Genomic DNA, 20,868 nt, shown 5'->3' with positions numbered 1-20,868 from the left:
CAAGTGGATGATCACACAGGCAGGTGTAGCTGCTAGCTGTCTGCTAATTGGACAGCTGAACTGTATTTGTGCTGTTGGAGCCTTTTGGAGCATTTTTAATGGCATCACGTGACTACTGTGAGGTTACTGTATTAACAGACCATCCAGGAAGGATGTGTGTGTGTGTGTGAGTGAGAGAAAGAGACGCTCCTGTACAGTCTGTGGATGCAGGCAATAGCTCGCTATCCCTGCTGACACCAGATTTAAAATGTAAATAGCGTTAATGAGGATTTGTGTGCTTATGACTTTATTCTTAACAAATCGTTCCTAAACTTCAGATCTTTCTAGAAATGGGCTGTTTGTTTAGATTACAGCATTGCTATTAAACTCTGTGACTCTGTCCCATGAGTCAGTGTCATTGTGGCAGAAATGGGCCTCCGTATGCAGAGCTGTGTGGTTTTGGAATGAGGCGTTGGCCGATTGGAGGGATCAGACAGATTAGACGCTGTGCAGCGCATCAGAGGAAAACCGAATCATCAAAGGATGAAGAAAAAGCCGTCAGCCTCTCTGAATCTGAACACGTCTCTTTAATGTTTTGAACACAGTCTGTCAGACTTGAAACACCACAGGGTGCAGCTCACACAGAGGCAGGGTAGAACAGATCCCATCAATGTGACCCGCACAGGTTAGCGGCACGCTCACCTGGCCGCTGTGGAACAGGTGAGGCTGCTGGCAGTGTTCCCAGCTCACTGACTCGACATTAAAAGAACTCCCCCAGGCTCTGTTTCCATGAAGCAGCATCACCAAGTTACCTGAACCACACCTGGTGCCTGCTCTCACCTGGTGTAAGTGTGTACATTGGCGAGGCGGTCCGTGGAAACAGAGCCTGAAGAGGAACAACAGGAATGTGGTTCGACTCGAAGCAGCCGTACAGAAGTTCATTCATGACAAAACTACTGACGGAGGGGAGATCTGAAACCCAGGCGAAAGAAAAGTTCTCTGCAGGTCAAAGGTCAACACCTGAAAACAGTTTCAATTGCTGGTGCAGATACAGCTACTGATTTTGGCAGGGGAAAGCTTTTCCAAGCTCTTATTTTAGCGGGCAGTTAGCGATAACAGGGAAAGCTTCAATAGCAGCTAAAATATAGAATCGGTTTAAAATTTTGAAACAAATAATGATCAGATCCCTTAAACTCTGTTCAAAAACAACAGAACAAAGTTCACCTGCAGCTGCTGATCTGCTCTGCAGCAGTTTTTGCAGTTTTGTGGTGGCCCACCAGGGGGCTCTGCTCACACCCAGGTCGGGAGGAGGGGTTCTGCTGGTTTTTGGCGCAATGTGTTCAGTTGTTGTGTGGAGATAAATAAAGTCGGAATGGAAAGTTACAGCTCCTGTGTCGTCTGTACAATACCTCCACAGTTTCATATTTTTTGTCCACGACAGCAACTGGACCGGCTCGGCCTGCAGGGAGGGGAACAACCGTGATCCCTGCAAACTTCAGCAGGTCTCAGAGTGCTGATCAGTAGTTTTGTCATGAAAAATCATCCTCCGAGCGTCTGCTCATCTGCTGGACTCTTGCTGAGGATCACAGGTCTAGAAAACAGAGTCTCTGGAAAACAGAAACATTCAGGAGAAGTTTATGAAGAGTTTGCTGAGAAGTCAGACTTTTCTTTGCTATTCGGACACCTGGAGGATTATTTTCCATTTTTTTGGGTGATCTGATCGTTTCAGACACCTCGAGTCGTTGAATTAGCACCATTTGATCCTGTAGGCATTGCTGAGTCCTACAGTGTGACTGACAGGTGCTAGGTCCAATCAGATCGTCTCTAGCAGGTAAAGAGTTCTGCGGTTGGTTTCTGGTCCATGACGAATGTGTTGTGTCTTTGAGTCTGTTCAGCAGAACAATCACAGATAAAATCTTTTCCATATATAATAGGTTTCTATTCAACATCATATCCACTCCATCCATAAGCATCTTCATTCAGACTCAAAAATCTCCTAAAAAACAAAAACATGATGGTTCTCATGGTGTGTTTTTTCCGGCTGTGCTTGGATGAACGGTGCTTTCATGGCACTGTGACATGAATCACTCTTTGCTCACTCTTAACTGGATGTGGAACGATTCTTCACTTTTTAACATCTTTTGGCAGCATGCTAAACATTAACTGCAACACCACAAATAGCTAAAGCCTCAAACTTAGTTGAACATGCTGAAGAAGAGCAGGGAGCAGACGCAAACAAACCTTCACCATGAGTGACCGACCACCAACACACCACAGAGAGGACAGCCAATCAGCAAAGAGAGGAACCAGCCGCTCAGCTATGCAGCCAGGACATGAAACTAAAGGTTGAAACACAAGGTCTTTACTCAGTAGACTCACCAAGATGCAGAGACAATGTCAGGAGGTCCACATGGGGAGACATTTCTCTGGATCTACAATCATGTCTGCAAAGCGGTCTTCTACAAACTTTCAGAAGGTTCTGCAGACTTCACTCACTGGACAAGGTCAATAATAAAAACATAAATAATCAATAATATAAAAGGTCAGTAATGACAAACCTTATCTTCCTCCCCTGATGAAACAGTGAGAACCTTTCAGGTGAGTGTGAGGATTCAGCCACAGGCTGGAACAAAGAAAAGTTATTTATGCTCTAAATTGCCCAACAGAGCTGCAGGTTAAACATTAACACTTTTACCTGCAATGTCCTGGCATGAAGTCTGTAGTTAATGTGAGAACAATGAAGCTAACAGAATGGGAAATTTACAGCTAGGGAGTCATCATGTGGACGATGTACCTGGGCAGATCCCTCACCTGAACCACACAGTGTACTCAGAGTATCACTGAAGAGTACAGCTGAAGTGAGCACTTCCTGTCGTGTTCTACATGCAAGACAAAGGATCAGCCTGGCGTCCTGGAAATATAAACCTTGTCACTATTTGCTTTTCCCTTCATCAGGATCATCAGGCAGCTCTGATGAGACATCTCTCAGTGAGTTTAAGAAGCAGCTCTCCTCTGAGGAAGAACCACCTTGCGGCGGTGATGAACGACTAGTTCCCCTCTCTGACGAACACTTTTTACCCACTTGTCTACAGCGCTCTGCTCACAGACTGATGGATGCAACAAATCAGCGACAAAAAGCTCGATACCAAAGCAATGCATTAGCTGAATTTTTTTTCATTGCCACCGATACATGAACACGCGAGCGAGCGGCTACGCTAAGCAACGTTTCCACAGAGAAACAAATGCTAGCTCAAAATCTACAGCGAGCTCAAACACAAGAGGATTACAACCATAGAACAGTAGTTTGGTCTTTTTTTGATCAAAATAAAAGATTTAAAGTATACTTTCATATATAAGCAATAAAAAATAAGTAACATCTCAATACTCCAGTAATAACTCTTACATTAATATTGTGCTCATTGGGATTCTATCTCTTTACATATATTTTATTCATTCTTATAGATAGCTATAAATATTATTTTTCTTGTTTTGCGTTCCCGTGCAGCAGGAACTGTGCGGCACCACCAGCTGTCGACAGTGCAAAGACCTCATTGATATGGTTTATGAACGGACACCTGACCACCGTGGCTGATGGGAGTGTGGAAGGCAATTAGTGGTTAATGACAAGATGGTATGAGGCTGACAGTTAGCACCACAGAAGGTCCAGAGAACCAATCCACTTCAGAACTTTAGGAGGAAGTGGTCCGGATGGAAATATCCACTCAAAAGGTCAAGAATAACCATCTACTCCAATAGGATGAACCACCAGAAGGCCATTAAGGACAGCACTTCGCAGAGGTTCCAACAGACAGATTCCCTGAAGGTCCATTCACTCTAGATCTCCAGGAACGACCATTAAGTTCTGAAAGCCTAGACAGGAAGTTCTTTTCCAAAGGTTGGTTGCACTAACTTAAGAAGGTATTCATAGCTTGATGATCTAAGTCAGGCCTGAGAAGTATCGGTAGTTGCACCATCCAGCCTTAAGTCTTCTTGCTAATCTTGGCCAGTTCTTCAAACCAGAAAATGAAATTGTTGAGAACAATACACTCTTTTAGCAGACCGACTTCAAACAAGATAAGCTACCTGACGTAGTACATTCATCAACACCTAGAAAAGCCTGGATAGCAGGTCCGACCCAAGCTCTAAACCAGGACACTGAGGCACGGAGCCACTGTGCATTTCTTTCTATGAGCAATATATTAATTTTACAACAAGCAAGCTAGACAGACTGCTGCAGATACAACGATGAGGAGTTGACTCTCTTGATCTGTTTGAACTGACTGGAGAGCCTTTAAGTTTGAGTTGGTTCATGACCGAGCATTTAGTGGTGCTGCACTTTTTCACACTTATGCTTCATGAGCATCAACAATTACATGACCATATACCTGTTTGCTTAATGGAGGACTCTCAGTCTACTGGTTTGGCAGATTGCTTTCACAGAAACTTGCGTCCTTGTTTTACCCAGGAGGTCTTCTGTCTACGCCCTGGTCAAAAAAATGACTTATTTAGGTCCTAATGCCATGCTTCTCAAGTTCTATCACGTTAGACCGCTTGGCGATCAGTGTGTCCTTGAGATAACTAATGATGTTTCAATTTTCTTATTTGTAGTAAAAAAATTTTTAAAATTTGCTTTCATCTAAATTAAAAAAGCTGTTTTTAGCTGCTCTCTTACCACAACAGCTGTACAAGTTTGATGTGGTAGAGGTTTACACTGAAGGCCCTTCCTCAAGCAACTAGAATTAAACCAGTGACCTTTTGTTTCCCAAGCAAATGTGTTAACCACTAAAACACCAAAAGTAAACAGTTAGCAAGAATGCTTGCTGTTACGCAACACCCATCTTCATGTGCATGTTCGAGTAAACGAGCTTGCTACCACCGGGCGTAGTTAAGGCTGGCTGGTGCAGTCAACATGAAGTTCACTCTCGACTGGTCTCAAATACTGATCTTGCAGTTAGAACTGGGTTTAGTAAAAGCAGCTGGTCCAACTGTCCCCCAATATCAGGCTGGACCAAACCCCTCAAAACCCTTAAGAACTCCAGGAGGCCAGAATGAACTCTCCAATGACTAAACTCCAGAAGACCAAGAGGCCAATCAGGTTGAAGACCATCAAGGACCATCTACTCCACAAGTTCAGGAATGAATTGCTGCTCCAGATGTTTAAAAAGTAACGACTGAATCAAGAGGTTCAGGAAGGATGATCATTAATGATGCTCTTCAGGAAGCACTTCAGTGGAAAATACGAGTCAAACTCATGTTTAATGAAACAGAGCTGAGAGTGACGGAGAAGACAGTTCAGGACCCTGTAAAGTACCAGAGGTCTCCAGGAGACACGTCCAAGTTTTCAGACATGGATTGTGGTCCAGACTTGTTTTGGGTTTACCGGCACAGACGTACGCTAGCTCAACAGAGCCCAGAGTGTAAATTGGTTCGTTTCATGCTTTCCCTCAGACCTTTCAGGCTCTATGTGGTTTAAAACTTTGAAAACCATGTGAGTCCTGATCCAAAGAGGTCCAAACCAGTTTACGGGTAGCTGGTCACTGCCGCCTGTTTCTGGGCGAGACGTCGCAGCTCCTCCCTGATGGCCTTTATAAGAGAGGCGGAGGTGTGGGCGGATGGTGATGCGTCCTCAGGCGGATATTCTGGAGTTGGTGAGGTCAGGAGGAGAGGTGGAGCTGACGGGTCCCGCAATGAGGAGCTAGGCATCTGGAAAACAGAGGAAGAGGAGAACTCAGGAAAGGACATCACCTGTGGAAAGAAATGAGAAAGGGTGAGACATTTCAGCTCCACCTGTGCACCACCAAACTATTTTCTTTGGTGATTTCACTACTCACGCTCTCTCTGCTGGCTCCCGGCCTGGAAAGATCCTGGTCTGAGTGCTGCTGATTCCAGCTGGAGCCAGTGGGGCCCGACATGCTGCGACCCACCCCAGGGTATGCGCCAATCTGACTGGACAGACCCACCTGGGTCAAGTGATGGAGCTGTGCACCTGGAGGGCAGTGAAACCAGTCAGCAGATACAGCATTAAATCATCAGTCTGTGTGGAAACAAACTGAATACAGACAGTCATGTGAGGTTTGGACATATCAGTGTTACCTTTGACTTTATTGTCTGAGACTCATGACAAAAAATGCCTCGTCCGACATTAACTAATTAACCTAACATTAACATTAACCTAATCTACAGTCTCTGGATATTCACACACAATATAACAATGATTCTTTTCAGAAATCTTGAGAGAATGATAATTCTTTCAAAAAACACATCTTTCCTAAACTGATAGAAACGCTGTATATTTGTTGTAGTGTACTGCACCACCAGAGGGCAGCCTCTACCGCACGACCAGTCAGCTGTATTATGCATTACCTCCCCACAGTTTGACTGTTTGAGACAAGTTCAGGATCTAAAACACGTCAAAGTGAAAATAAGAGGAGAATATTTTAGACTAAGATTTGTTTCATTCATTTTACTTTAAATCTGTATATTTCATGGCATAAAGTTACAGAACTGAATGTATTTATTGACTCACTGAGGCCATCCTCAGTGCTGTCACTGCCCAGCAGGGGGACGGTCATGTTTATAGCTGCAGTGACTTCTATGAACACCCCATCATGACACCTGCTGTCAGGTCATGTAAACTGAAAGCACGGTGAGCTGTTATTTGTAGATGGCTGTGACTGTACCTGTGCTCCCTCCTACAGGTCGAGGTCTAGAGGAGGAGGGTGGGTCCTCATACTGCCCCCTGTTGGAGTAAATGGACTCCTGCAGCTGATCTCCAGTAGACACATACCCTCCTGAGCTCAGCCCCTGCCTGTAGAAACGCACAGAGAATGAGCTCTGATTCTGACCTAGTACTCAGACTGGATCATGTCTGTGGTATTCTGATACTGACCTCTGCAGCAGGCCCTGGACTGAGGTGGGGGACATCCCCAGCTCTGCATATCTCTGCAGGAGGAAGAGAAAGACAAGAATTAAATCAGAGCACGAGTTCCTGACAGAAGTATCTGCTTCATCTGCAGGTCCACACACTCACTGCAGAGAAGGGGCTGTGAGGGGGGGCTGCTGGGTAAGAGCCCCACTGCTGGTTTGGGGGCCAGCTCTGAGGGGAGGGGCTGGGCAGGGCAGAGCTTACCCCGGCGCTGCCCTGCGAGGACGGCGACACCAAGGCGAAGGCGTCATCCAGAAGAGAGTGCATCTGCTGCCGGGCCTCTTCAATGGAGGGCTGGGGGGGCATGTAGGGGGGCGGGGCCGGGGCAGGGTCAAAGACCTCGTCAGTGGGGGAGGGGCTGCCGTGGTCCGGGGGCAGGTCGGGGTCCGACTGTAGGAAATGAAGTAGAACATCAAGTCAGCGCTCTGCTGTCTTACAAAAAAAAAGTCCAAAAAGACTTCCTGTGTCACTCAGAGTTCAGTAACAGTGTACAGCTCTGTCCACGTCATGCTGACGACACCATCAGTAACAGATCAGATCAGCCGTGTACCTCCAAACACTCAAACATTATGTGTGTCTGTGAATGCTTAGAACAGGCCACATATCCAGCTCACACCTACCTTGCTTATTTGATGGTTAAATTTTGTTTGCCTCACCATGTAGGCCACGTTGTTGAGTCCGGGGTATTTCCTGTAGGTGGCGCTCTGATCGGTGAGCAGCCGGTCTCTGTCTGTGTCAGGAAGACTTCCAGGTCCTGGCTGAGCCCGCCGACTCCTAGGAGAGCGCCTCCCTCTGGCAAAAAAACACAAGAGTTTACAGTCAGGCTGGACACCGACGGGACAATAATGAGCTTAGCTTTGGTGTTAACAGGGATGTGGTTGGTATGTCTTAAATATGATTTCTCTAGACTTTGAGGTCTCCTGCAGGGCCTTCTCCCAACTGGGCATGTCTGGAGGTGCTCAGGAGGCACTGATCAGACTGATGAAGGAGCACGCCTCGATTCTGAGCTCCTCCTGTGTCAGGTGGAAACGGACATCTTCGAGCTAAGCTCTCTTTCTTAACCTCACAGCAGCAGTACGGTACAACTCCTGCATGGAGCACCAATCCACCAGTCCATCTCAAGCTCCACCTTCCTCTTTGTCCTCGAGCCCAAAAAGAAAAATCAGCTATTGTCCACACAGCCTCCAAGACCTACATCATTTGCAAAGAGCAGGGATAAAATGCTAAGATTCCCAAAATGCACACCTTCTTCACCCCAGCTACCCTTTAAGGTCATGTTCATGAATATTACCTACAGGATCAAAGACGTGCACCAACCCTGGAGGACTGACAAAGAGTATTGACTGTGTGTCCTTCAGACCCTCTGAGGACATCAGTCCCATTCATCTGGATGTAGTATTTTCAGTGAGAGAAACATTTCATCATCATCCACTTCTTCTGTCTTTGCTGCCTGCAGGTTCCCCCAACCTTATAAACAGTACAATCAATTTAATCAGTGCTGCAAGTTTTGGTCATTATCCAAATGTAATGCTACGTCCAGATGAAGAGTATCAACTTTCTGGGATTTCCTTACCTGTGTGACTGAGCATGCATCAAGGAAGTCTGAGAACGCGTTTGTCTTTGAGGGAACTGAGTCAGCTTTCTCTTTAGTCACACAGAAGCAGTCAGCTGTTCATGGAGAATGAAATGTTCTTTTTTCACCTCAGGTAGGGTCTGACCTTTTCCTGGAGTCGGTGGGAGTTGGGGGTGAGGCAGCATCGGCCTGCAGGATGCAGTCCATGTGGTCGTGGGCAGAGCTGTACAGTCGCTGTGCCACCTCACTTTGAACCGGACCATCTCCAAATGCGTCCATGATGTCATCCATGGAGGGAAACTCACACTGGCCCCGCCTCTTAGCACGCTGTCGCAGTTTGTTCCGGTGATGCTCGATCTCTGACTTGTGCCGCAGTGCCACCTGCAGGAACAGAGAAGGTTGACTAAAGTTAATGATGATGACCTCATGGCGAGCTGTGACTGGATGTATTTTTGTTGTCAACTCACCTCTGTGTTGACCTTTTCAGTGAGGGAAGGGCTTGGCTGTGATGGGGCGTGTGGCTGCGGCGGGCTCGGACGTGGTTGCATGGCGATGAGCTGCACCTTGTTGGCCTGACGACGAGTGCCGTCAGACGACCCGCGGGACAGGCGGTCCACATGGTCAAAGATGGAGGACGAGGACAGAAGTTCGTCCGGGCCGCTGCCTGATGGAGCACCTGTGGAAGGAGAGGTCAGAGGTCAGAAAAAGGTGAAAGGAGACTTAAAGACCAACGGAGAAGTGAAAGCTCAGACTCCCAGGATGCATTTCACCAGCTTTCAGTAGATGGTCACCGGTGACCATCTACTGAAAGCTCGCAGAGCGAGTGAGTCAGTCCCATAGACTTCCATGTTAAAGCTTTACAGCAGAAATAAACATTTATGTGTGCAGAGCTGCAGTAACTGCAGAAGGATAAAAAGTGACGAGCAACCAACAAGGAGATGATGATGGCAGACCAAGACCCCCAGCGCAGAGGTCAGAGGTCACATGCAGAGTCCTCTCTGAGAGCCAGAGGACATCCAGGAGGCTGACAGAGTGGCAGTGATGCTTCAGCCGTGACTGCGGTCAGATCTTCAGCATTACCCAGGGTTGTGTTTGTTACTGTCAGAGAAATTATTTTACCAGAAATAACCTTCAAACTATGAAGAAGTCCGAATATAAACATTTAGACAACAAGCATGTATATTCCAGATGTACAAGAATAAGAAAAAAGAGAAGTTAATAAAGTAACAGTGGAAAGTAAAATTCGCTCAGTCATTTAGTGATGATCAGTATTCAGATTCAGCTTATTGCTGATGACTCATCTCATAAACCAGGACCTGTTCTTCCCTTTATGAGTTAAGGGATCGTTGTCGCTGGTCCTGTGATTACTGGAGAGCAGATCGATTTGACACAGTCACAGATTTATTATTTTTATTGTTTATTCCGTGAATTTAAAGGTTGAGCGCTTGGAGACATAATTAGCTCTGTCTGTGCAGCATTGCAATGCTTCACGTGTTGATAGGAAATGTGGATCGGAGATTGGTGTGTAAGAAGGTGGTGATGTGTTGGCATGGTAACGTACCCATTTTGCTCCTCCCTTCAAGTAGGCAGTGCGTTAAACAGAAAAGACAAAGTTTGAACAGAGCAGAGCCTCCATCTTCCATTTACAGTCTATTCATTACAAATACTCAAGCTGATGATGTCACTGTGGCTCTCACCATTTTTGGGTGTCTTCCTGTGCTGTTTCCCCTCACTGGGTGTGGCCACAGGTCGGGTGCTTTCTTCTGCTGACTCCCTGCCGCTCGATTGGTCGCTTCCTAACGAGTCGCCATCTGATGGGCTGAGCCTGAGGATGGACACAACGGGTGAGTCATAAAAGTTTCACTGTTGCTGGATTCAGTAAAATTTTGAGATGTCGTCGATTTCTCCGAATCAAGGGGCCAGTGAAGTTTATATTCTATATGTTTTAACAAGTTTGTTTAATAAGTCACAACATATTTCTAACCTCCCCCTGCGGCGGCTTGGCCGTGACGCCTTGGTGGATGATCCTTTGGATTTGGGGGTGTTGAGGTCTCCGCCATCAGAAGGTGTGGCTTCCTTTACTGGTGCTGGAAGTGGGCCGGACTCCTGGATCACCATGATGTCATCCTTACTGTGCTGACCCAGGTGAAGCTTTGCAAAGTCGAAGCCTTTAACGCTGGGAGCCTGAAGCTGGCAGAGGACATGGATCAGGGGTGAGTAAGAACAACCATCACTTTAAAAACTCTGCAGTTCTTCTTACATCCAGCAGAGGCTCCAGCACTGAGTCAGTCCCCATAGACTCCCATAGTAAAGATTAATTAATTAGCTCCACCCATTTGTCCAAATATTAGCTAACAAAAACAGCATGGTTGTGGCTAAAATGCTAACATTGCAAACACAGAGGACAGAAAAACAGCAGGTGTCATCGCCTGTTAATTTCAAAGTGCAACTCCTTTTTGTTGACCTCTGACCTTTTGCCTCTGCTGGATGGTGTTAATGGCGTCTGGCTGGAACTCAAGCTTCTCGGAACCGCAGAGCTTCCAGTACAGGATGATGATGATGAAGACGGCCAGTACAACCGGGACAACAACACCAACAATCAGCCAGATGCTGCTGCTCTGAGTCTCAGCTGGAGGGACAGAGAGCGTCTCCACAGCTGGAAACAGAATGAAAAAGATCAAACGTTTATCAATATGACACTTTCTGAACCAATCAGAAGCAGTTTGGACACGCTCAGCATTGGACTCACGTTGGGCCAGCGGTCTCTGCACACGGTGTCCCAGGACGATGGCAGCCCTTTGAAGGTCCACACGGTTCAGAGTGGCGGCGGTCACCTCAGCAGGGACCCTCTCTCCACCGGGACCCTCCACAAAATAAAAGACCTCCAGAGGGCGCTCTGCCCCTGACAGCCTGGACACCCGCACCACCTGAGACACAACCGGTTCAGTGCACATTCACATTGTACAGGTACACTCACCTGTTCAGTTGTGATTTTTTTTTATCTCTGGTGACATTACATCAGCCATCATTGCCTTGTGCGCGTACCTGTAGACTGTTGTTGCCCACTGCTGTGGCTCTCTTCCAGCGCCTCCTGCTGGTTTCCTGCAGTCCCTCCTCCAACAGCAGAGCCAGACGTCTCTCCAGACGAGCCTTAAAGCTTCTCTCGGCCACCAGCTGCTCTTGAACTCCCAGCAGGACTGATACCACACAAAGGGGAGTTCATCAGAGCGAAGCTAACACATACTCCAGGTACCAACAGGTGTCAACATCATCCACACAGTACAAAAACATCATACCAAAATGTAAAAAAAAGAGAGTGGGTTTCTTACCTGTACAGACCCAGGTGGAGCGCAGGTGGTGTGAAGTGTTGAGCTCAGGGTAGTGGAAGGCTGTTAACACAGGTTTGATAAAAACGCTTCACATATTGTCGGTTTAATGTTTACTGTGACGTGTGATGCATTTGTGTATCGTGTCGTACGTTCAGCGATCTGCAGCGCAGGAAATCCCACGTAGAAGCTGAACTCCACCAGGCTGAGCTTCCTCAGGTGTTCACTGACCTCTGACCCCGGCAGGTAGCCCCGGCCATCCCGCACCGCAAACGTGATGTCGACAGGAACCTTCTGTTCCACCGCTGGCCGGGCCACGCTCATGGTGATGTTCAGCAACTACGTGAAGAAGTAAAAGAATTTAGAAAAACGAACGGCTTTAAATGGTGACCGCACACGAGGCACACTCACCTGTACGGTGGCGTTCCCTCCCTCCTGTAATCTCTTCCGTGTCTCTGCGTACGCCATCGTGAGCCCTCTCTCCACCCGTTCACTGAAGTTGCAGACTCGAATGTCAACATGAGTGGGAACAAACTGCAGCACAGAGTGGATCTGATACCTGAGGTCAGGTATGGTGTACAGTGGTGAAACTGTGGGAATGGGGCCGAAGCGTGGCGGCGGTCGGCGGAGGGCATTGATGACGGACATGGCAGTGAAGATCAGCGGTCCTGACACAACGCGAAAGGCAAAACTGGATGGAGTTCTCAGGAACTGAAAAAGAAACAACCAGGTGAGAGTGGGAGGTTATTAACGATTTTAAGTTTTGTTTAATATCTAATAAGGGTTCAGGAAAGTAAATGAATAAATGAAATAGAAAGCATTTAAAAATAAATAAAAGTATGCATCAGATGGCATATTTTCATGGATCAAATGTTTTTTATTGATTTTTGTGTAATTTAAAAGCTTGGACCTTCTCCTGCTGCCTCTAACAGTCTGTGGACCGATTTCTAAGTGAAGGACTAAAATCTAAAGGATGTGAGGTTTATGAGCCTCTTTTCTGCTCCCAGTAGACAACAAGCTAACATTAGCTTAGAAACAGAGTTCACTATTACAAAGTTAATAAATGACTGGCTCCCAGCACAACACAAGCTCCACATAAGCATGAACCAGAATGTCAGTGACACAGTAACACACAGAGATCAGTCTCTGGTCACTGGTTGGTTGCTTTGGACAAACTAATGAGGAAGAAAATCCAGTGAGAAAGACAAATATTAGCTGATCAATGTCTGTGAGTTTGATTAAATTCTGACCAGTACTGCAGATAGAGTAGTGATTCTTGTGACTGCAGCCGGTTGAGCTAAAAACAAACACTTCAGAGCGAGAACGTTAGAGGGCAGGCTGGGATTTGCCTGTTTCATGTGAAGTCTGTGAAGCAGGAGCTTGACTGTGAGGGGAAACCACAGTCAGCATCAGCAGGACTGAATCATGCAGATCTGAGAAGCAGCAATTCTGTTTGTACCTGCAGCTCCACTGAGCGGTTGAAGTCTCTTTTCAGAAGATCTCGGACCTGACTGAAACCAGCAGACGAGCCTTTGGAGCTGACTGCAGGGCACACAAACATGGAAGACATCAGTGATTAGACAGAAAATGTGCAGCACCTGGAGGTATGGTCACATGACCTAAGGCTCTTACCTACTCTGACCAGGTACATTTCTGGCTTGGTGACATTGCACAGGTATTGTCTGGTGGGTGGGGTCTGGGCCACTCTGGGTGTGGTGACTGGAGGGGCTCTGGTCAGGCTGATGGCTGTGATTTGGGTGGTGGTGATGATGGCGGTGGTTGTTGTCGTGGTAGCCTTAGTAGTGGTTGCAGCCTTGGTGGGAGGAGCCTTTGCTGGCATCTCAGTGACCACTGTGGGCCTCTCTGGTCTCTCAGGGCGGGTGGGGGGTCCCAGCGGTGGAGGGGGAGGCACCCAGCTGGTGGTGTTTGATGGGGGTCGGGAAGGGTGCCTGCTTGGGACCGAAACATAGTCTTTGTGTTTTGGAGCAAGAGGAGTAGGGATGGAAGGAATCTTGGGGGTGGCTGATGGAGCAGGTGTCTTCTCCTCACCTGTGAGGATAGGTGTAAGGGTGAGGGGAGGTGTGGGCTGTCTTGGGGGATGCTTAGGCTCCAATCCTTGAGGAGCAATGGGGCTCCAGGATGGGGTAGAAGGAGGATGGTGGGTGTGTGTTGCTGTAGGTGTAAGGACAGGTTTGGAGTCGGTCTCGTTTACCTTTTCCCTCTCCTTCTCCCTCTCCTTCTCCTTCTCCTTCTCCTTCTCCCTCTCCTTCTCCCTCTCCCTCTCCCGAGCCAACAGGTTTGTGTAGTACTCCAGACTGTTCATGTCGGGCAGCAGCAGCTCCGTCGGCTCCAGTGGGATCATGTCCTCCAAGTCATAGTCCTCATCCCAGGTGGGGAAGACATCTGGATGGGCAGGCTGAGTGTGAAGGGGGATGTTGGGGGTTGAGGAGGAGGGGGAGAGGGGAAGTTTGGATGACAGTGAGAGGGTGGGGCGAGCAGGAAAGGAGGTGTCATAAGAGACCCAGTCCCCCCCATTGTCCCCATCGTAGGGGTGGCTGGGCAGTGGCGTGGCGAGGGCCATCTCATCACCTTCAGGTACCATGAAGGACAGAGTCTCCAGGTAGTCCCCAGACCCCCAGGCCTCCTCCAGCGAGGGCCCCTGTTCCCAGGGGGGAGGAGGAGTGAGGGTGGGCTGGCTATGTGGGGGGAGTGGTGGAGGTAGACTGGGGGACAGGAGGTCTGGAGGTCTCAGGAGGAGGTGGATCCCCTGAGCACCAGAGTCTGGGTCCTCTGCTGAGCCTGCACCACCACCGTTACTGTGGTATCCAGAGTCTGAGGGGTGGCTGGGAGGTGAGGGTCTAGAAGAGGTGGAGGATGATGATGGTGATGACGGATGTGACGAAGAATCAGTCGTTCTGTTGAATTCCAGCACAACTGTGGGCCAGAAGGACAGAAGTCGTGAATTTAAAAGCTCAACATTATACCTAAAGAGTGAGTGTGTGACCATACCCAGATTGTTACCAAACACGAGGGGCCTGAATGAACCTGAAGGACCCTGAAAGAAACTGAGGAACATGAACAAATCTGAAGACCCCCAATACCTGAATAAACCTAAGTAAAAAGTAAGAAAAGTAAAAGCAGATCTATGGAGGACGTTTCTATTTTTGTGCAAAGCTAACTGAACCTTGTGCTATATTAACATAAAGGTAAAATAGTATCAGTAGGTGGGAATACAAACTTTAGTCTGTTTTTTTATTCTAATTGCAGTCAGCTTTAATCTGAAAAAAAACAAAACAAGGAAAATAAAAAATATATCTCTATTTTCTGGTGCCTGCATTGTAGAGGGTGACTTTGCTCTAAACAGGTAATGACTACAGTCACGGGTTAAAGTGGATTCAGGAGGTGGGGGAACACTAAAAAATCAATTTTAGTTGCTCAGTGTGAGGAAAAAAATCAAACTCACAATACTTTCTACTGAGAGCGGATTTACACACCTGAATTCAACCAGATGTGAGCAGATGTTTCATGAGTTGTCTTGGCTGATTTCCATACACTGACAGTACACTGTTTATGCTGTCTTTATATCGTTTATATCATTGTTTTCTACTTTAAATCCATCACAGTTCAGCAAACTAACCTGCTTATCCTACACTAACTTGCAGAGGATTTTCATGCAGCATTTAAATAACTCAGTTAAGTCTACCTCAGTTTGTTTAGCAGCATGTTTCACAATATGAAGAAACATAATTTCGCATGTACAAACCCAATATCTGATGCAAAAACATTAGGACTTGCATGTAAGCTTTCTTTTCTCTCCCTGTGAAATACAGCAGCTCAAAGAAAGGGTTGTAAACCAAAACTAATGAGCCTGTTTTGAAAATGTAAGGAATAGACAGTTCAGCTACTTATTTAAAATGTAGGGGGTAAAAGTAAAGAGTCGTCAGAAAAAAACAACTTAAGTAAAGTGCAGATACCTAAAAACTGTAAGTAAGTACAGTAATGAAGTATTTGCACTTCATTTTTTTGACCTGCCAGTGGCACACTCGTTATTACAAACATATTAGTATTTTTTGAGTTATGATTTGAAGCTGATCACAGCACAAAATAAAGAATAAACTCTGAAATGACAAAGCGTCACAAACACAGATCATCTTAATGAGACCGAGCTGTTCTTGGTTCAGCTTCTTTACATAAACCGTGTGCGAGCATTCATTCACACAGCAGAAACACACTCCTCTTTTTCCTCCTTTGCAGTCTCTTTAAAACCATTTGTCTTTATGACACACACACACTCAGCCTTGACTGGGTCTCTTTCATCTGGTCTTGGCCTTGTTGCCGTGGTGACGCTGTGCTTTGCGGCAGCATCACGTGCAGAACAGAGACGAGTCATTGGTATTCAGGAGACGACGCCCTCTCACACACAGACAGACAGACTGATAGATCGATAGATGCAGAAAATATTTATCATTTCTTATTACAAAGAATCTCTTCAGACTGATACACTAGGCTCACTGCTAACCTGCATTTATCTGAGCTCCTGTATTTACTGCTCTCAGCTCTGAGCAACATCTCCTGTTATTCCTGACTCTGAGGTGCCCTCACAGAACAGCTGTGGCTGTGGTGTTTTATGGCAGCACATCTGCTTCTGTACTCCATCACATTTATTTTAAAGCGTTGGGTCCTTCTGATTTGCAGATCTAAAATATAAATCTACTCAAATATGACACGATAGTATTATAGCTAATCTCTTCAGCAGTAAACCTTATTCTTCTTTCACCTGCTTCCATTAGGGGGTGCCAAAGTGGATCATCTGCCTCCATCTCCCAGCATCCTCCTCTCACACTGACAACTCAGCATGTCCTCCTTCACTACATCCATGAACCTCCTCTGAGGTCTTCCTTTTCTCCTCCTGCCTGGCAGCTCCATCTTCATCCTCTGCCTATGCTCAGACCATCTCAGCCTTTCCACTTCACTTTGTTTATTTACAGTTTTTTATTCACTAAGCGTTCATTATGCGCTTGCTGAGCTCTCACATCTGTTTTATTTCACATCTGCGTAGCTCTGACAGCTCATGGCACAGGTGCTCTATAGAAGAGCAGGTGGAGAATAAAAAAATTAGCCCAGGGAATTGAGCTACATTTCAGTGTGCATGTATAACCATGTGATGTTTGTGTTTTTTCTTTCAGTGCAATGAAACAAGTTTCTACGTCTTCATCAGGTTGGACAAACTCATCTTCAGCCTGAATTAAAACACAGCCATGGGTTGAAATCTGACATCCTTAATACAACCCGTGATCCACAGAGGGCACTATAATAAACACACACTCCCCAAATCTGTCATCTCTAACACAAGTCCTGAAATGTCGAGTGACGTTTCAGGACTAAACGTGACATCACACCAACACAGCTGACCTCTGAGAGCTTTTTGTGATGAAGCAGCTTCCTGCTGCCTACATCTGATCAGCTGATGTCACTGTAAACCTCCACAGTCTGACATCAGCAGGTCATGTGACTCTGTGTGTGTGCGTGTGTGTGTGTGTGAGTCAGTAATGTGGGAGGATGACAATATGGAGCTAAAATGAGACTCAGAAGAAGATTCCTGCTCTGCAGTCCTTTTGAGGAAGTCCATGTTCATTTCCTGCTGTGTACAGATGGCTCAGAGGTCAGAGGTCAACATTACAGCAGCTAACAGCACCTAGCAAGTTTACCTGCAGCAGGTGAGCTTGAGGTCACCATGGAAACCAACGTGCCAACCACCAGCAGGACCACACCGAGTGTTCGTCTGCAGGCCAAGGTTCTGGGCTCCATCCTGGTCCTGGTGCTGGAGCTGGGGCCTGGCGAGGTCACAGCGTCCATCGTCCTCAAAGGACTGGCGGTGCGGTCCCGCTACAAAGAGCCGAAGGCCCCTCAGGAGGACCTGAGCAGCATAGAACAGCAGTCAGAAAATGCGTGTCCTACAGGGTTCTCACCGAGCCCAGGAGAACATTCTCCTGCTGGATGATGACAGTTACTTTAGTTACTGTCATCAGAATTTAGTTACTTTAAAAAAAAAGGCTGTAAAGTTGTGTGGAGTAGTGTGTGACCCTCTGACGGGATGGTTCATAGTTGAAACAGTTCATCAAAGTTTGAACTAACAAATCTAACTATCAGCCCGACACATTAACTTTTGTCTCCAAGCTAAAGTCCCAGCAAGTTCTGATACCCTTCCATCCACCCCGACCTCCTCCCTGCTCCAACTCAGACTACACCTGGCCTGCTCTGGATGTTTAGGTCTGATGCTGAAACCAGTGTTTATGGACTGATGCTGTCAGATAGTAGAGAGACCGATATTCTCGATGTACACCGTCTGTGAGAGCTTTGCTGCAAAGGTAACAGTGATGAATGAAAAACACTAGTGCTTCATTACAGTCCAGCAAGAAGCTGAGAAGACTCTGAAGCAGTGAAAATGTAGGAACCCAGGGACAGGTGGTGCTACAGAAGCATTCATTGTGAAGCAGACGTGCTGCTTTGAAAACAGACAAAGACTCGCAGCAAAGACTTAAAAGACTCCAAGTAGATGCACGTGTGGCATAAATTTGAAACTCCTACATCACCTCATTCTTGAGTTATTGCATTTACAAACTTGGGTGTCCTCGCTGCCCGCCCACCCAGTGCCATGACGACATACCCCTCGGACTTTTATGGTTGAGGGGTAAAATCCCCAAAATCCTCTGCTTAAAGGATCTGAAGGTTTTTACGTGCTGTAGACCCTGCAGCCAACATTTTACTGTCACTGTGCCCTCGAGTGGTGGCAGTGCTTGGTGCAGGTGATGTCCTGATGTCTTATTTTGGAGAACAGGATGAAAATGTCTAAAGCCAACCCATAACAAACCTACAACCTAAAGACTGGGGAACATGCTCATTCATTTGGTTTTAGGATGTTCTTGGTGCTGAAAGCTGCAGGGAGGAGCTCGGGTGGATGGACGGGACAACAAAGACACAGAATGATGTTAGTCTAATATTTCAAATTGTACTCGTAAAGAATGAGGTACCTTAAACCGGGGCTGTTCAGCCGGGATAAAAACCCTCTGAAACTGAAACACGGAGCGTTAAAAATGCTCTGATATTGCTTCGAGACCAGCTCAGGTCTGAATGAACAACACAGCTGACATTTCTGACAGCATGCAGAGCAGGGTCAGGATCAGGGCTGCCACACCATCAGAAGGTCAGCTAGACATGTAACTGCTGCTGGAGCCTCACACCAAAGTCACCTGATTTCAGCAGCTTCACATCCTTCATTCTGGAAGGGTGGAGGACATAAACCCAGAACATCTAGGCTTAGGCTACAGTCTAACTCTGAACCTGAAACACTTTCTCTGTGAAGATGATGAAGACCTGCTTCAACCTGCGGGTGGAGCATCTGGACCACTGACTCATTACTTCAGTGTCCAGGTTTGTGGTGAAGGCTAGCGGGGCTTTAATCTGCACATCCTTCTGATCGCGTCTCAACTTTAACATCAGCACTTCCCTGTGAGTCAGCTCATCGTAACCAGGCTGAGCTGAGGACAGCTTTCAGGTAATATTAATAAAGAGATTACACGCAGTGTCACGTGATCCCTGCTGCTTCTCACAGCCCCTCAGTACCGAGCAAAAAGGGAGCTCTGCTTTCTCTGCAGAGCACGATTACAAATGGGTCACTGTCCCAGACCCCGGAGCCTACGAGAGTGTGCGGCTGAAGCAGGAGGCTTCAGGCTCGGCTCCACCTGCGCCCCCACCTGCAGATATTTTTCTGTTTGCACAAAACATGAAAATGTCGGTTTGAAGGATTTCACGTGTTTGCATAAAGAACCTTCAAAAATGATCAATCAGTCAATCAATCAACCATCGATCAATAAGTGAAACCACAAATACGTGACGGTGAATATTTAAAGGGATTCCAGCTGTTTGTCTGACCGGCTTTCACAACTGTGCCTAATAAAGTGACAGGTCGGTATATTCTCTGTCAGTCCGGGTATTTGTGCTCTGCTCGGCTCCGTTTCCAGAACACTCACTCCTCTGCTGGTCTGGCTCGGCTCGGCTCGGCCTCCTCTCAGACTGACCCCATTATCGGACAGATGCTAACAGCCTCCACCCGCCCGCCGAGTCCGCGAGGTGGAGGCTGCATCCGCTCCGCAGTGTTCGTGTCCGGGGCTGATATGCAGCACTACCCCCCCGGCACGCTCCGGTCCGGTCCGGCACGGCCCAGTTTACCGTGAGGACGACGCTGCCTCCGGTGCACGGCTGAAGGAGCCTCGCTTTCTTATAGCGGCCGCGGACACACAGAGCCGCAGACCCGGGATCACATTCAGACTGCAAAGCCGGGCCGAGCCGAGCCGAGCCGAGCCGGGCTATTCTCACTGAGTCTCTGCCACGGCGGAGACCTACCTGCCATCCTGGAGATGCGGTTCGGGCGCGTCACGCCTCTCCAAGCCGCGCAGCGCGCTCCCTGCGCGGGGAAGAAGGAGGCGGAGAGTCCCCGCAGAATCACACCTCCTCCTCTTCTCCTCCTCGGAAACAGCAGCAATCAGCCTCCACCGCCCGGTGATGTCGGTGCTGTCCGAACCCGTCACATTCACAGCGCGTCCGGTCCCGGTACCCGTCCGGCCGGCCCCTCCCAGCATGATCTGACCCGACTTGCAAGTCAAAGCGCTTCTTCTCACATACGGACCGTTATTTGAACCCGCATTGGGACAGGGCCAGGACAGCCCGCACGGATCTGACCATGAAAATAAAACAGCAGAGAACTGCTCAGCTTTTATTTTATGAAGCCAACAAGAAAAAACACTCTCTCTCTCTCTGCGCGCGCGCGCGCGCACACACACACACACACACACACACACACACATTCTCTCTCTCTCGCGCGCGCACACACACACACACACACACACACACACACATTCTCTCTCTCTCTCTCGCACGCACACACACGCACAGACTCTGCTCATGTTTTTATGCTTCATGCAGACCTGAGCCGCAGGCACAGCGGTGCACAGGTTAGCAGGAAGGTTGTGGGTTTGAATCCCATGGTCAGTTGGGCTCTGCGTGTG

The 20,868-nt window shown here is 47.5% G+C and overlaps 1 protein-coding gene across 1 annotated transcript; it reads right to left on the bottom strand.

Annotated features, from left to right (window-relative positions):
* Positions 1-547: 547 nt before the first annotated feature.
* On the bottom strand, positions 548-20,448 carry si:dkeyp-27e10.3 (UPF0606 protein KIAA1549). The gene is made up of 21 exons (XM_039601302.1): positions 20,207-20,448; positions 17,512-17,720; positions 13,436-14,737; positions 13,263-13,345; positions 12,215-12,514; positions 11,956-12,142; positions 11,807-11,866; positions 11,523-11,674; positions 11,227-11,404; positions 10,949-11,133; positions 10,462-10,667; positions 10,175-10,302; positions 10,039-10,053; positions 8,945-9,153; positions 8,623-8,858; positions 7,561-7,696; positions 7,010-7,294; positions 6,869-6,921; positions 6,660-6,787; positions 5,811-5,965; positions 548-5,724 (listed from the first exon to the last, which is right to left on the bottom strand). Exons 2-21 carry the CDS (start codon positions 17,657-17,659, stop codon positions 5,500-5,502), a joined length of 4,371 nt encoding a protein of 1,456 aa, XP_039457236.1. The 5' UTR covers positions 17,660-17,720; positions 20,207-20,448; the 3' UTR covers positions 548-5,499.
* Between the last annotated feature and the right edge of the window lie 420 nt (positions 20,449-20,868).

Source organism: Oreochromis aureus, linkage group 17 (assembly GCF_013358895.1).
Source record: "Oreochromis aureus strain Israel breed Guangdong linkage group 17, ZZ_aureus, whole genome shotgun sequence".
NCBI lineage: Eukaryota > Metazoa > Chordata > Actinopteri > Cichliformes > Cichlidae > Oreochromis > Oreochromis aureus.
Note: the sequence above shows the minus strand (reverse complement) of the source record. Positions and strands in the feature narration are given on the sequence as shown.